The 15,749-nt window shown below is 34.1% G+C and overlaps 2 protein-coding genes across 8 annotated transcripts; one reads left to right on the top strand and one right to left on the bottom strand.

The window, feature by feature from the left end:
- The first annotated feature begins 116 nt into the window (after positions 1-116).
- LOC128860097 (major facilitator superfamily domain-containing protein 6) lies at positions 117-10,778 on the top strand. 7 transcript variants are annotated; one of them, XM_054097358.1, is made up of 9 exons: positions 117-315; positions 795-1,040; positions 1,096-1,261; positions 1,338-1,507; positions 2,785-2,923; positions 4,322-5,171; positions 5,384-5,851; positions 5,927-6,119; positions 9,666-10,778. In XM_054097358.1, the coding sequence occupies exons 4-9, from the start codon at positions 1,444-1,446 to the stop codon at positions 9,737-9,739; spliced, it is 1,788 nt and encodes a 595-aa protein (XP_053953333.1). In that variant the 5' UTR covers positions 117-315; positions 795-1,040; positions 1,096-1,261; positions 1,338-1,443; the 3' UTR covers positions 9,740-10,778. The 7 variants fall into 7 exon arrangements, with proteins under 7 accessions (XP_053953333.1, XP_053953331.1, XP_053953327.1 ...); XM_054097356.1 differs by lacking the exon at positions 9,666-10,778 and having other exon boundaries at positions 117-309; positions 831-1,040; positions 5,927-8,593; XM_054097352.1 differs by lacking the exon at positions 9,666-10,778 and having other exon boundaries at positions 117-309; positions 5,927-8,593.
- A 50-nt stretch (positions 10,779-10,828) lies between these two features.
- On the bottom strand, positions 10,829-15,470 carry LOC128860098 (biogenesis of lysosome-related organelles complex 1 subunit 6). Its single transcript, XM_054097359.1, has 5 exons — positions 15,305-15,470; positions 14,769-15,074; positions 14,623-14,707; positions 11,206-11,292; positions 10,829-11,079 (listed from the first exon to the last, which is right to left on the bottom strand). The coding sequence occupies exons 1-5, from the start codon at positions 15,328-15,330 to the stop codon at positions 10,933-10,935; spliced, it is 651 nt and encodes a 216-aa protein (XP_053953334.1). The 5' UTR covers positions 15,331-15,470; the 3' UTR covers positions 10,829-10,932.
- Between the last annotated feature and the right edge of the window lie 279 nt (positions 15,471-15,749).

Below are 15,749 nucleotides of genomic sequence, written 5' to 3'. Positions count from 1 at the left end.
ATACTGACAACAGCAACATGTTTTGTGCTGCGCTGTAACATTTGTGCCCAACACGCATTCTAGCAACATAGCATCTGATTCGATGACATTTCAATCATTTTTGACATTTCAGCATTTTTAATTGCCCACGATCGTTATTGCATTTCGTGGAATCAAAAGGCAATGTATTAATATCGGAGTGAAACGCTGTTAGTTTTAAATTTGATTAATGTTTTTACTAGTTATATTGAAATGGTGAAAGGCACGGCATAAACTGCAAAAGGAAAATAAATTCGAGCTTCGCAAGTAATCTGGAGTATGAAGCGAGAAGTAGGTGTGAGTATAGAAATATAATTTATTTAAAGAAAGAGGGAAGGAAGTGCGGAAGACGTCGTGTGAAAAATGTGCAATTTAAAGCATGGGATGAGTTATGTATGTAAGTTTAAATGAAAAATTCGGTGATTTAAAGTTACAACCAATCAGCAATGAAAAGTGACTCGGATGTAATTAAAAATGCTTTGTTTTCCAATGTAATTATTAGAGTTGTTGTGATGCAATATGATATGACCTAGTAACTTTTGGCTAATATTGTTCAAGTGATAGACTTTAGCCGGGCATAAGTTTAGGTCGTTTTGTAATGTAGCCACGAATGTCGATGGAACGATGATTATAAGAGTAATTTTGTGTAACAATTCAGAGTCATAAAACTTATCAAGTAATGGTAAACTTCAATAAGTGGCGCTATGTAATCATGTTCTTAGATACAAATGTATGCATGTAAACACATAACATTTATTGCATTTATTTTATTGCAGCTGATCAGCTGTTAACGATTGATATTCAAATTACAGAAACCGTAGTAACAAGTGCAAAGTGCATTGTGTTGCGCCACATGTTTAGCATTTCAACGCAATATCAATCAATTTGACACGGCGCAGAGATAACACAACGGCATAAGGCCTACAATAAAAACAAAAAAAGAATCTAAACGGTGCGGAAAGTGCGCCCCTCAGCAAATACAGATTTGGAACAGTAAACACACGACTATCGTTCGCTGTTGGGTAAATAAATTAAAAATAGTGTACTCAGCAATAAAATTCTGAAATTTGCTTACAGGATTTGTTTCGCTGTCTTATGGCCCAACATGACAGCGCATTGATATTAACAAGTATTTAATATAGTGATGATTAGAGGTAGAGAGTCGAGTATATATTAATATACATATACGCGCTAATCACTATTGCTTCTATAAACATACATTGAAGAAATTGTGTTATCAGCAGTAAGTTTTAGACTAAAGAGATACTTTAATTTATTTTTGTATGCACCACTTAAATAGATTATGTTTTGAAAAATAGAAATCACTTCCGCGGCTAAGATTTACGTGCGCGATTGCTTGAAAGGCATTGAAGAGCTGTACGTCAGTAACAATTACCGTGTGGAAGGCGATAAAGTAAAGTGACAATGGGGCTGAAAATTGACAAGGAGCTACTGCCGATGAAGGCGCATTATTTCTTCTTTAATGCAGGTACGAAATTTGACACGAATTTTCTTCAAAGTTAATCATACATCTACATACACGTATCTGTCATAAGCTGGTCACAAACAGGACACAATTCCCATGAATGTTTGCCTGGTCCATAGCACACACATTGTACACAAATCCATAAACCATCATTTCGTTGCGATCGTCGTACTGTTGACATGCGAAACAAAAAAGCGGATGGCGCGATTGCTCTTGCAGTTATTTACATTTGCATTAAGAAAAAAACGTGTTTTGAATAATTCACTTTTTATTTGCCATAATGATGGCTCATTTTAGAAACATTATAAATTCTTCTAACATTTTTTTATTAAACTTGTAATTTTTCCGCTTACTCTTATCTCGACGACGGTAAAAAATTTAGAAAAAAAAACTAGCAACAAGATAAATGAAAATTTTTAATTATTTTGGATTTGTGCCCGCAATTTACCATACACAATGGATTTGCTTCAAACTGCAACAAATCGCTGGGAGTTGTACCCTGTTTGTAGCCAGCTATAGGGGTCTATCTGTTTGCAAGTATTAAAAACATATTCGGAGTTTTGAGACTAGTACAAACTGGTACTAAAATGTACATTGTAAAACATTCAAGCATACCTATTAGTTTAATATTGAGTAATCAACTATTTTTTATCGCTGAAATGGAGATGCGTTACAATATAGCGATAACTACTTTAATTAAATTAATTGGTGCGCTTGGCCATCATTCAATTTATGAACTATGCGTTATCTTTCGCACACTGACGCTGCAATTAGTGGTGTCGTACCGAAGACATAACCGTAGCCATACCAATCCGCTGTAATCATAACCAGAGCTGTCTGTGTCTATTGAATTTTGGGCTTCCCCCGTAACCGTAAGCAGCTGTGAAATACTTCACGTTTGTCTTGATATTTGCGATAAAAATTTTAATATTAAAAATAATCGACGGAAAAATTAATTGACCTACTGGAAAATTATCCGTGTTTTATGCCAAAATGGTTTATGGTTACGGCTTGACTAATCGACTATTGATGCACTGTTGCAGCTTTGGTTATGGTTACGGCTATGGTATTATGGCTACGGCACCACAAATTGCAGCTTTAAACACTTAAAAACAAAACAAAAACCTCGACTTTTTTTTATTTCATACGTTAAATTCCCATTTATTTTATTTCTTCATTTGTCTGCGGGTTCTATTAAAAATTAATTGGCGTTTTGAACTTGTCACCAATACGACGCACTTCTTTCCTTTTTATAATTTCCAATTATTGGTTTCTTTCAGGAACATCGCCGGTAATGCCTTTCATGCCCACATTGGCACGTCAATTGGGCTTCTCCACAGTAGTGATAGGTATTATGTATACAATTTTGCCGATTGTTGGCATGCTGGCGAAGCCGATATTTGGATTTGTTGCTGATCGGTATGTAAAGAACAGTTATGACATATTATCAATAACAATTGGTTGTCGATGTTTTTATTGGTATTGCTTTATGCTGTCACAAAGACAATATTGTGCATATATTGCTACTACGAATATCCATGTAATTGTTGTTATTGTAGCTGAAGTGACGGTCCTTGGCGGGATATACAGTAATTTTCGGTCGTCCCGGTAACGTAGAACCGACTGTCGGGGAAACGACATCCATGGAATCTAATCGGCTGTTATTGCAATAACATAAAATGTTTCCCAAACATTTAGAAAATGTTGTTTGGCTACTGCGAGGGTTAGGGTAGGTTTGACAGCCGCATCGCACATAGAGACAGCGATGGCGCTTAGAACACGGAATGGGTCCGTTGGGCTTCATTTCCCTTTTCATAGTGAACCATCCTGAGCTTTTGACAAGGCGTAAACGGTTGTTGACATCTGAAGTGTATAGATTATCTATATTCATTAAGAAGAAGGATCTTAAATATCGGTTCCTGCTTCTGGCTAGAGCCGGGCATGTGCAAAAAAGGTGTTGAATTGTTTCCAACTCCTCCGCATTTCTGCAGCTACGTCAGAAATCATGCATGTAAATGCCTAATCTCCTTGCATAATTTCCTATGAGAAAATGTCCTGTTATGGCCCCTACTGTGGCCCTAATTTGAAGTCTATTCAATTTTATAATATTATTGGACAGACGTAGATTTAGCCTTGGCATTGTTTGCCTAGCAATTTCCCAGGCATTGACACTAATCCATCTTTGATTTACCTTAATTTGGCCACTGCGAATGTCAAAGAAAAAACGGTGCCGAGTTTGCCGAGAGTCCCGCCCGAACAATTGACACAGAATTGTTATTGTTAAATCATTCGAGAGTTATTTATTATATTTTAATGGATATCCGGCAATGGCCTCGGTCGGAACAAACACCTGCAATATATTTTTGTTGTTGTGTTTGCAACATCATAAAAATGTACTAAAAAATGTTTGAGAAATACTGGAAATGAGAGTCATTGACTGGATGTTTTTGTTGTTGTTATTGTAGCAGCATAAACATTCCCCATACGTATACGGGAATACTGCTGAAGTGACAGTCCTTAGCCGAATATAAATGCGGGTCGTTCCGATTACGTAGAACCGACTGTCGTGGGAACGTCATTGACCGGATATAAATACGCGGTTCTACATAGCTGCCGGGACAGCCGATTTTACGTACTGGAATGATTTTGGTTTTACCTGACCAAGGACTGCCGCTTCAGTAGTGCGCTGAACCTCAGCAAAATAAAACCGATTTACTTAGATTTAGCAATCGAATAATCGAGATACTTTGACCTTCCTTACTTTCATTTATTATATAGTACCTACACTTAGCATAAAAACTTTGAACTTTCTTTCAGTTATCAACGCCATCGCACACTTTTCCTCATCGGCGAAGTACTCACCGCATTGGCCTTCTTCTTCATACAATTCACTCCGTCCATTCCACAAGCTCTGCCCACTGTAGAGTTTCATTGTCACGGTGGTGTATCCGATCTGAAATACTCTTCCGAATTTGATAAGTGCATACAACATAATCTTGAAAGTTACTATGGCACGCGCGTTCTAAGCTGCGATTTGTATTGCCAAGCAGATCCAGCGAAATGGGACTATGTATGTGAAAACTGGCTACATAACAACATCAACGGCAGCAACATCAGTAATATAACATGTCCTGAACGTAATAATCCGCAATTAAATTTTACCACATTTGTCAATATGAGCGAAATTTTGATTGAGAATGACCAACTCTTCTTCCTCATACCACATGATCGTGGCCAATTGAATGGAGAAAATATTACGCTAAATTGTCCGCGTGCTGACCCACAATTCAATACAAGTTGCCTTATAGAATGCAATGATGAATATTTCCAAAGCCAATTGACATCAAGTACGGCGATTAAGAATAGTGAAGTGACGGGCATGTATCAATTTTGGTATTTTTTTATCTTGCTTATTTTGAGCTGGGTTGGAATGGCAGTGGTGGTAAGCATTGGTGATGCCATATGCTTTTCGATATTGGGCGAACGCCATCACTTATATGGAAATCAACGTTTGTGCGGCTCTATTGGCTTTGGTGTATTTTCCATAATTGCTGGTGTGCTGGTAGATAAAATGTCAGGTAGTAGTGCCACTAAAGACTACACAATCGTGTTTTGGATGACTTTGGTGATAATGGGTTTCGATTTATTCGCCTCCACGAAATTAAAGGTAAGCGAGATGCAAATAAGCTTCGATGGAATGGAATGTGTTGTGTTGAGCTTGAAGAAGTTGAGGTTATGTACTGATAATCTGTAAAATTTGAAAATAATCTCTACTGCACAGAATAACACACCTCAACGCAACGTCTTAGTATACACATATGCGTGCATAATTTTCAGTTTCATAATCTTGGTTTTGCATTTCTTTGTCTACATTTCTAGAACACCCAAACTCATCTCTCACAAAATATTGCCAAAGATGTCGGTAAAATTTTCCTTTCCGTTCGTTGTGTGATATTTTTCATTTGGTGCGTTTCAATTGGCCTTTGTACGGCGCTCGTTTGGAACTTCCTCTTAATGCATTTGGATGAATTAGGCGAAAAACTAGAAGGCTGCCAAAACTCCATGAAAACACTTGAAGGCATTGCCATGGGCATACAATGCTTTGGTGGCGAATTACCCTTCTTTTTCCTCTCCGGTTGGATTTTGAGAAAGATCGGTCATATAAATGCCATGAGTTTGGTGCTATTCGCCTTCGGTGTACGTTTCACACTCTACTATTTGCTGGTGAATCCATGGTATGTTCTACCCATTGAACTTTTAAATGGCGTCACATTCGGTATTTTCTACTCGACAATGGCGTCTTATGCAAGTATTGTAGCGCCACCGGGCACAGAGGCGACTATGCAGGTAAGTGATTGTGCACATTGGCTGCACATTACAATTTCCAATTGTTTACATTTACAACTTAAATTCAACTTACAGGGCCTCGTCGGTGCTATCTTTGAAGGTTTAGGCGTGTCTTTGGGCAGCCTTATCGCGGGCAATCTCTTCGCCGATTTGGGCGGTAGCGAAACATTCTTAATTTTCGGAATTTTCTCCTTTACAGTATTCGTCGTACATTTATGTGTGCAATGGTATTTGCAGTACAGTGGGCGAGGTGGTACTGGTGCAAATGGTAAGCAAAAGGATACTAATAGTGTTGCGCAGGAAGTGAAAGATTTATCGCCAGAAAATTATAAATTGTGGACTGTGTCTGCAATAACGCCTAATGGCGCAAATACTGAGTTTTCAGATGTGGATTTGAGCTCATTTGAGGGGAGGGCTATTTAAAGAGGTTCGAAAAAAATTGGTTACTTAAAAGAGGCAACTGAAATCGGTATTTTAGGATACGTTTGTAGGCGCAGCCATTACTCCTATTAGTGATGTATATTTTTACATATATATTTAAACAATGGGTTGTATTTTTGCAAATATTTTTTTTATGCTATTTTATATCATATGCCAAGCATATGAATTTTAGTTCGCCGCTATTTAATATTAGAACTCAGTGATAGTTTTTACTAAAAAAAACAGCTATTTCTAAAATAGTAAAAAATATGAATGGCCAGTTTATATTCAAAGCGTTTGTTATTTTTATAAATAAAATTCAAGTGCATACAGCATAATTTAATTGCATTATACATTTAATTGCATACCTAAATAACTAAAATTAAAAAAAATTAATTCCACTGTAATGAAAAAATGTGACAAATTTAACGTTTGGTCATCTTAGCGGCCAAATTTGATATTCTACCGAAGCTCCTTCCAGGTAATTTTAATTTGTTTCTTTAGTATTCTATTATTCAGTACTTGCATGCAAAATTTGTGCTAAATTCTTCAGACTATTATTAGTTCGATTATTAGTTTATTAGAACATTTCACTTTCTTCGTTATTGAAATGCTATTTGCAAAGTTGTGTACAAGTAAAATAGCTGCATTTTTAGGTTTTGTATAACCTAGGATTTTATTTAAAAAATAGAAGTAATTTTGTACGAGCTAAAAACTGAAGTCTAGATTGAGTTCTAAGTAGTTGTCTATTTAAAATACGCAAGTTCATAATATGAATTGAATGAGGACTTATTTAACATTTGTAAGCCACACTTCCTGAATGGTATACTAGACTGCAATTAGTGATCATTTTATCCTAGATACGGTTTCAACTTCAATCTTGAAAACATCAAAAAAACGAAAATGAAAAAAAAATTTAAATAAACAAAAAAAATGAAAAATAAAAAAAATAAAAACTAAATAAAATTAAAAAAGTCTTCCAAAGGTGCAGACAAAAAAATGCTAATACACAACTGAAACTTTTACTGCAAGCCTCTTCATTTGTAGGAATAGAACTCGTTACAAAGAGCTCGAAGCGATGACAAAATAATATATATGTACATATAAAATTATATTGCGAAAAATCAAGGTGATACGCGAACGTCCACGTTTTTTTCAACTATATGGCCAAAAAGATTTTCTTGACAGATTTCGAAGATTTAATAAGCTAATTAAGTCGAATATTATTAGTTTCATTCAAGGCGCATTTATTAAAGGCGGTGGCACTAGACCAATAACAATGTTTAGTACGTTTGATTGTCACGGCAGGGTATTGGCGAAGTAGAAAAAAAAAAATTAATTCGCCTTGTTTTATTCTGCACTGACAGCTACATGACACGGCGAAAGAAAAAAAAAACTCAGCCGATTTACCAACATCGCCATTAATAGATTCGCTTTGGTTCCATACGGTTTTTTAACAACATAACATAATTTCTCTCGGAGCGCAATTTACTCTACTCTTGCTTTTTAGAAAATTATTTATATTTGCCGCGGCAAACCTCCGGTCTTATTTCTGTCATGAAAAAGCTCTTCATAACGAACCGTCTGCCGTGCGGAGTCGGCTTAAAACTTTAGGACACTCCATTTGTGGACGGCATCAAAATGTACGCCACAAATATGAAGTAGAGCTGGGCGAAACACCCAAAAATGGTTATATTTGTTTTATTGCATTTTGACAAATGTTAAAATATATAAACGAAGCATTTTGCTGCGATGCTACCATATTTTTTAACGGGTTACGAGTAGTCAGAGGCTCGAAAAAATGATGATTTTCAATAATTTTTGTTTTTTGCTAGTCAGTTGCTTTATTTTACAAAAATAAAACATAGCATTAATACATCAAGTTTTGACTTGACTTTGGCAAAATTAAAAAAAAAAAAATATTAATAATTGCAAAAGTTATCGCTGTTTGTGTGGAGCCCGTTTCTCCAGAAGTCCCTTGCGGTGATCATCACAAGCCCTTGGAGATTCATCTAATATCAATCGGATCAGAGAAATTAGTTTTATTAATAGACAATCTTGTGTCTGATCGAAGTTTTTTTTCAAAATTAACAGTATGGCGGGAAATATTTTTCAGGTTTTCGAGCAAAAAAAACCGAAAATTGTTTAAAAATCCGAAATTTTTGAAAAAAAAGTCCCTCGATCAGGCCATAGTTTTTTATGTTTTTCAAAAGCAATATAAATGTTATTGAAATCTACCAAGCGGTTTTTAAGTAACAGTGATCATCAATAACTCGAAAAGTATTTGTCGGATTCACTTCAAATTTTCACACAATATTTTTAAGATATTATACTTTAAGAAAATGCAAAAAAAAAAATCCAATTTTGTTTTGAAAATTCTATTTTTTTTTAATTCAGACTACCCCTAACCCCTTAAATAAATATTTTGAAACGCAAATTTGAAAGAAATTTGTTAAAACACTACAATATTAGCATTATCAGCACTAAATAATTGCTTTCACCTTGTGACCATGCACATAATAAAAATTTGTACAAAAAAAATGTAGTAACAAAAATAACCACACGTTTGGCGGCGAGTTGCTTATAACAAAATTTGTCATATAATTAAATTTTGCCTTATAACTAAATTTTCAACAGGCTCAACATGTCAATGCGACTTTTCAAAAATAATATTCGAACTGCATGGAAAAAAGTAAAAAAAAAAGTACTTCTTTGCTGTTAATATCATCAAAACGGATTTAATTTTTCCCCCTTTCTCACTTTTCTTAAATGCAACCTTTGTAAAGGAGTGTCAAAATTCTAATGTCATAAGTGAACAAACCTCCTAAAAACAACAAACTTCATCTACAAATTTTCAATTTCCGATTTCCGTTGTCATTTACCAATTTTGAAATTACTGCTTATGGGTTGCAATTGTTAGACTGCAAATTATAACAACAAAATAATAATACGTAAATAAGCAATCTACTATTACTGAGGTAGGGCATGCACTTACAAATTTCGTATAACAATTTAGCTTCTCAGCAACTGCAGTTGAAAATAAAGAATTCAAGTGGCTTTGCTGTTCGTGCCACACTGCTATTCTTATCATTTTATTTTGTGGCAAATATATGCAGCATTTATTATTCAGTGTCATTCAATTTTATCTACTTGTACATTTTACAAATTTATTGCATGCAAATGAGGCTTCACCGCTTACAATAAGTTAATTTACTCAGATCTATGTAACGTATATTGCCTCCCTTGGGTATTGTAAACTCTATCAACGTATATATTTTTTTATTTCATTTCACCTTGTGTGTCTGTGCATTTGAACTTTGCATTTTGAACTTACCTTAATTTCTTATTTATTTATTTTTGTTTATTTTTTCTACCTGATATTGACACATTTCAGGCACTGTGAAATATTTGACACCCAACGATGCGATGTATATGCTGAACGAACAAGAATACAACGTTGTCCTATAAATGAATGATTTCCACATATATAAAAGAAAACTTGTCACCGGCCAACAGCACTATAACACACGTCTGTTCTCTGCTGATCTTACACGTGCGTGCAGCCGATCTGTAGCTACTATAACTCTGACTTAAGCGTGCGCGAGCCCTCTCTTGCTTTGATGTTCCATTCTTACCATGAGCTGTGAACTTTTTTGCGTACATTACATTCTAGACAGATAACTACGCACACATAGAACTATAGAAGTGTGGAGTTACTTACAAGTAGTTATTACAAAAACAAATTTTGTATGTTAATTGAATAGTTTTAAATGTATACGATAGAGATATACATACCTACATATATTTGTGTGTGGTATTTTTTTGGTTGCGAACATCTAAGCACTCGGGTGTATTAGCGTTGAGCTATAGAGGCATTCATTTTACACAAACAATTGCTAGCAGATTTTAGTCATAATATTTTTAATAGCTACAAATTCACAAATTAGTATACTAATTAGTTGTATTTTATGCAGTTTGTCAATCGAAACGATTGCTTGCTTACTCCAATTACTATAAAAATTATATAAAAAGCAACCTGAACGCTGTTTGTGTGTCTCATGTCTCATATTTAGTTGAATTTTGTCCCGTATTAGAAATACTCTATGTGTATTATCAGTTAAGCTAGATTTCACTCTACATCTAAAGGGTGACGGTGTCATGCAGGTTGATACGATTACATATTTATAAAGTCAACTTTGTTTTAAAATTATTAATTAGTTTCCTATGTGTGTGTGTATGCATTTTTTAATATGTGTAGTTAATTATTTCGCTGTGTTCTTTTGTAGTTGCTTAAACATTTGTACTTTATACCTCTTATTTGTTCAAAACCAAAGCATGGAAGCATAGTGCTCAAACATTAATCACAAAACGTATAAAAAGAAAAGTATTTTTGTTTTTTTAATAATTACATAAAATGTATAGTTCACATGCATTATTTACAAATTAAGCAAATTGTATCCGCATAGTTGTGTACGTATTTTATTTTTTACCTTTAAGGGCATTCATTATCTTCTTTTTTAATTCTTTTGAATTTATGTATATTTAATATATAAAATATAATATATAAAAATCTACTTTTTATTGACTAAAACAATATGCAAGTCTTTCAATATTTAATATCAGCATTCCGAAAATTCTAGCAAATACACTTTTGATTCGTTCTACTGCGTTTGATGTGACGTTTGTGTCTGTAGCTGTTGCTGCTGCTGCTGCTGTTGCTTGCCTATTAGGGCTTCTTCTTGCTGTTGTTTCTGTAATTTGCGTTGCAGCTCTTTTTGTTTGCAGGCCTGCACGTTGAGTGCGCGTTTCTAGTTAAGTAAAGGATTTTTTTTTTTATTACTATTTAGGAAATTCCCATAATATTATTAGTATGTTGCTTATCGTTGCTTACCGCTATCGCAAAGTTATAAAATACATATTCGTATTTCAATTACCTTCAAAACTTTGGTGCGCTGGTAAATGCTCTGCATTTGTTTTTTAATCTTCACCAATTTCTCGCGATATATTTTCACATTGTTCATCTGAAATTAATCAAAAGTGTGAAAACAAGAGTGAATAGCCTACTAAAAGCGATTTTATTAAGATAAGTGTGAGAGCAATAAAAGTTAATTGCTTACATTACATTGTTGTAGATATAATAATTTGTGATACGATAACTGCTGCGCTATTTAGATAGCACAACAATTCAGCTTAAATCCAGTAGCGTCGTTCTACAAAGTATGCGAGCTTTTTTATGTATTACAGCAATACCAAGTACACAGAAATAATTCTCATGGCAGGAGGGGGGAATGTAAACTTTGTATACTAACATTTCTGTTCTTTTTGTTTTTTAACTTTTTACTACACAGTCCAGGTTCTGCTAATCAGATCACATCAGAATCTAAATCGCACAAAACAAAAAAAACAGGGTGGCGTATTTTTTTTTTTTTGCAGAGCTGAGTACAATTTCAAAGCAGAAAAAGACAAAAAGAAATTTAAATTTTATTTGGAATTAAGGACTAATACAGTTGAATTTTCAAAAACTAGATTTTCCTTTCTTAATGCACAAATATTTAAGAGAACACACAAAAAATTTAATGTCGTTCCGTTGAATATTTTCGAAGTTAGAGAATTTTTATCCTATGTAAAATGCTTTTCAAACAAAAATGGCTAAACCGATTAGTCTCAAATTTTAAAACGAGCTTCTTAAATATATTTCTTAGCAATAAATCGAAGTTTTTTCTCACCGATAAATATTTTTTTAACAATTTAAGGCCGAAATGTTGGTCAAAAATCGAAAATTGTTAAAATAAATAAAATATATTTTTTAGTAATTGATCGAAGGTTTTTTCTTACCGATAAATATATATACATATATATATTTTAAAACAATTTAAGGCCGAAATTTTGGTCGAAAATCGATTTTTTTTTAAGAAACCGTCATTTTGTCAAAAAAATTTATTTTGCTTATTCCTTCGATTAATTACTATATTTGACATTACTTTAACGAAATCTATTTGGTTTTTTAATTTCTGAGGATCCAGCTCAGAGATATAGTGGTCACGGCAAAACGTGGTTTTTGAGAGGAGCTACCGGAGATCAGCTGGAGCTCCTTTCCAAATAAATATTTTTACTAATACTAAGTCTTAAAAACCCGTTAAAAGGTAACATAATATGTGTACAAATTTTTAGATCAATAAATTTAAATGTTTTCTCAGAAAAAATTCTGGAAAATTCGCTTTTTTCGTCCTCTTAACTGTATTTAACCCCTTAAAAAACGTTTGGGTCTTTAAAGTATCACCAATATAAAATGTCAATTAAAAAAATTAAATGTGACAAATTTTACAATGCATACGGCGAGAACAAATTCCCAGAAAAAAGTTCCGTTATTTTTGCTTTTGTTCGTATACATTGTTTACTCATAAATTATACTCAATTTCTTGGCAAATTTCGCATGTTAACATTGGAGTGGGGAGCTAAGGAACATCGCATTGCACTGACTGCATTACAAAAGTGTGGCAAAAGAGCAAGTGAAATTTGCGAATTGCTGAAAAAATTTAATCTTCCGCGAATGTTTGTTTACCGCACGATCAATCGCTTTTCCTAAACGTCTGCAGTGACAGACAGAAAAATAAGTGGTCGACCTCAGGTGGTTCGAACCAGTGCAGCTATAAATCCACTGAAATCCACTTAGAAAGCAGATGCCCATGTCTAGGGAAATGAATGTATCGACCATATCCAGTCAAGACTAATTAGAGATGAGCTCGTTATGAAAGCCTTCCGTCGCTCAACTGGTCATCTTTTGTCAACGCGCTTCAAGAAAATTAGACTCGTAAGATGCAAGTAGTGATCAACGGCCATGAAAATATTCAGATGCAGAGAGTCTTGGGCAATCTTTGGTTTGAGCAGCGACGTCGATATCCATGGAAATCATGCGTGCTGCAATAACTGAATAGCCCATTCGTCTGAAGGCTTGAGTAAAAGCAAATGGTGACCATTGAAATTAAAAATAATTTATTTTTTAATATTTACATGAATAAAAACAACTAACTTCATTAAAAAAAAAGTGTTATAATTTCATATCTATAACGGACTTAACATGTAAAAGAAATTATGGCAGTACTAAGTACACATTTGGATATGCAAATGTTGATGGTATTGTTTTAATTTTTTGCCTTAAGATAAACAAATGTAATGAGGAATGTTAAGATGTTTGAAAAGTAAATCACTTTTTAATAACAAATAAATAAAAAAAATTTCCATTCTGGGCTGACAGCAACATGTACACCGCGAAAGAAACAAAAACAAATCAGCTAATTTACCGATGCCGTATTTAAGAGATTCGCCTTGATTAGAACTTAACGTTTTTTTATAAAAACATTGAAAAAGTAAAATTCAATTATGTATGGATTGATGTAACGGCTGGTATTTTTGAAAAATTTTTAATTTGGTGTAGTAACCAAAACAAACTATCATCGCCACTGAATTTAGGGCTGGTTTAACTATTCTTAACCAAGAAAAAATTGAGATACAAGGTGGCACAAAAGTAATCATCCAATTTTGTATTTGAATGCATTTTTTTTTCTAAATAAAAAGGGCAGCAGTTCCAAAAAATGTAAGAATGTTTTAAGCTATACAACAACAAAAACAATTCTATAGGATACCTTAAGTAACAAAAAAAATTTTACATATATGTATAAGGCGGGCATATGGAGACATGGGTAAAGAAATGCAGGTTAAGTTCGCACATTCGTATTTTGACAGGATAAGAAAGAGGTGAACCTACTTCTAGTATATATATTTATTGTTGGATCTTTTTGTTTCACAAATGGAGTGTCCTACAGTTTTAAGTCGACTCCGAACGGCAGACATTTTTTTTATAATGAGCTCTTTCATGGCAGAAATACCCTCTGAGGTTTGCCATTGCCTGTCGAGGGGCGACCGCTATTAGAAAAAACTTGTTTCTTAATTTTAGTGTTTCGCCGAGATTCGAGACTAAGGGGAATAATTTTGTCGCTGTAACGTAGGTTTCACGAGACAGTTGAAAATCCTGCTTGTGTGCTATGGATTGTGGTTTGAGATAGGACTCAACGACATTCAGCTCAGATTTTGCTCTACGTTCCGTAAATATTATTACCTACTGCCACCCTCTGAAGAAATGTCTTATGTCTATACAACAACAAAACAGATTTGCCATTAACTCCGTAAAATAAATTTAGTTTTTTGATGACACATTCAAGTTCTACAATTGAAACTACACCAACAACGGTCGTTAAACTTCATGGGAAGCATTCATTGAAATTCTAATATCACAACGCAAACATTTTTTGTTTTCTTGTAACCATACAATTTAGACTTCTACGAATACTTACCATTTCATGCAACTTCGCCGTTTCAGCATTATCTAATTTGAATTTCTCTGCCGACAAATCAATGTATATTTTATTCTGTTTACCACTATAAGAAAACAATGGAAAACTGAGTAAACTTTCAAAAATTCACATCTCATGCAACTTACATAAGTTCTTTCAGCTGGCCTCGCGCTTTTGCTAGTGGTGGCTCGAAAATTTGTAATAAACCTACTGTCAACTGTTTGGTTACCAATGAATCAGTTGTTTGTTTTGTTATTGGCATACGATTAGCATTGTAATCGTCAGTATTGTTGTTTTTGGCACAATCATTTAACGCTGGTGCGTTGGTAATGTTCCCTTGTGCTGTAGTCATCCCATTTCCATTTGAGCTCTTTGTATCCAGCGTCAAGGGAAGTTGCGGCAAATCATCAGGCCTCGGTTGCTGACCTTCCACTTCCACATCATTAATAATACTGAAATTAAAATACAGTTGTTATTATTGTAATCACCTGCTTCAACATGTCTGGTGAAATGTTATCGCTAGTAAGAGGCGCATGGTGTTCATAAACTGGTTTATGACCCATATTTGTATGCCTTCGCTTGTTGCAATCGTTCGTTAGAATTGTGCCACTTGTAGCTGTCGACCCGTCTCGCAATGAATGTGAAACTCCTTGCAGTTGAATTGCGTGATTGTGTCATTTACCTTTCCAAATTGCTACTTTTCAACATTTCTGCTTAAAAGTGACACTAAAACATTTATTTTTTATTACACTGGATTATTTTAAACTTAATTAAGCACTGAATATTCAACAAACAAATGCAAAAATATACGAAAGACAGAGCAATACGAAAAAATGTGAAGAGAGAGAAAAAACCAAAACAAAGATCAGCGCTGCCAGACTACCAAATATTTTGATCAAGTTTCAGTAATTTTTGTGAATGAATGCTCATTTTGGGCGTTTTTACCGGAAACGGAAATTCAACCGTTGAAATCAAATTGTAGAAAGTTGATATTTAGCAGTTATAACGTTAATTGTTCAAAAAATTTTCTTCATTCGCAAATATTAATTGCATAATCAGTGAATGAATCGAAATATACCTAAAATACTTGATTATTCCTGTGTTTCTCAAACTATGGTACGTCTACC

The sequence above is a fragment of the Anastrepha ludens genome, chromosome 4 (assembly GCF_028408465.1).
Source record: "Anastrepha ludens isolate Willacy chromosome 4, idAnaLude1.1, whole genome shotgun sequence".
In the NCBI taxonomy this organism is placed as follows: domain Eukaryota; kingdom Metazoa; phylum Arthropoda; class Insecta; order Diptera; family Tephritidae; genus Anastrepha; species Anastrepha ludens.
This window is presented reverse-complemented; position numbering and strand designations above follow the sequence as displayed.

Excerpts from the sequence above, each read along its gene's own strand:
- LOC128860097 (XM_054097356.1), top strand. The coding sequence starts at position 1,444 with ATGGGGCTGAAAATTGACAAGGAGCTACTGCCGATGAAGGCGCATTAT. Across the intron at positions 5,172-5,383 it reads TCGCCTCCACGAAATTAAAG|AACACCCAAACTCATCTCTC; the intron begins GTAAGCGAGATG and ends CTACATTTCTAG. Across the intron at positions 5,852-5,926 it reads GCACAGAGGCGACTATGCAG|GGCCTCGTCGGTGCTATCTT; the intron begins GTAAGTGATTGT and ends TTCAACTTACAG.
- LOC128860098 (XM_054097359.1), bottom strand. The coding sequence starts at position 15,330 with ATGTTGAAAAGTAGCAATTTGGAAAG. Across the intron at positions 14,708-14,768 it reads GGCCAGCTGAAAGAACTTAT|TGGTAAACAGAATAAAATAT; the intron begins GTAAGTTGCATG and ends GTTTTCTTATAG. Across the intron at positions 11,293-14,622 it reads CGGCGAAGTTGCATGAAATG|ATGAACAATGTGAAAATATA; the intron begins GTAAGTATTCGT and ends GATTAATTTCAG.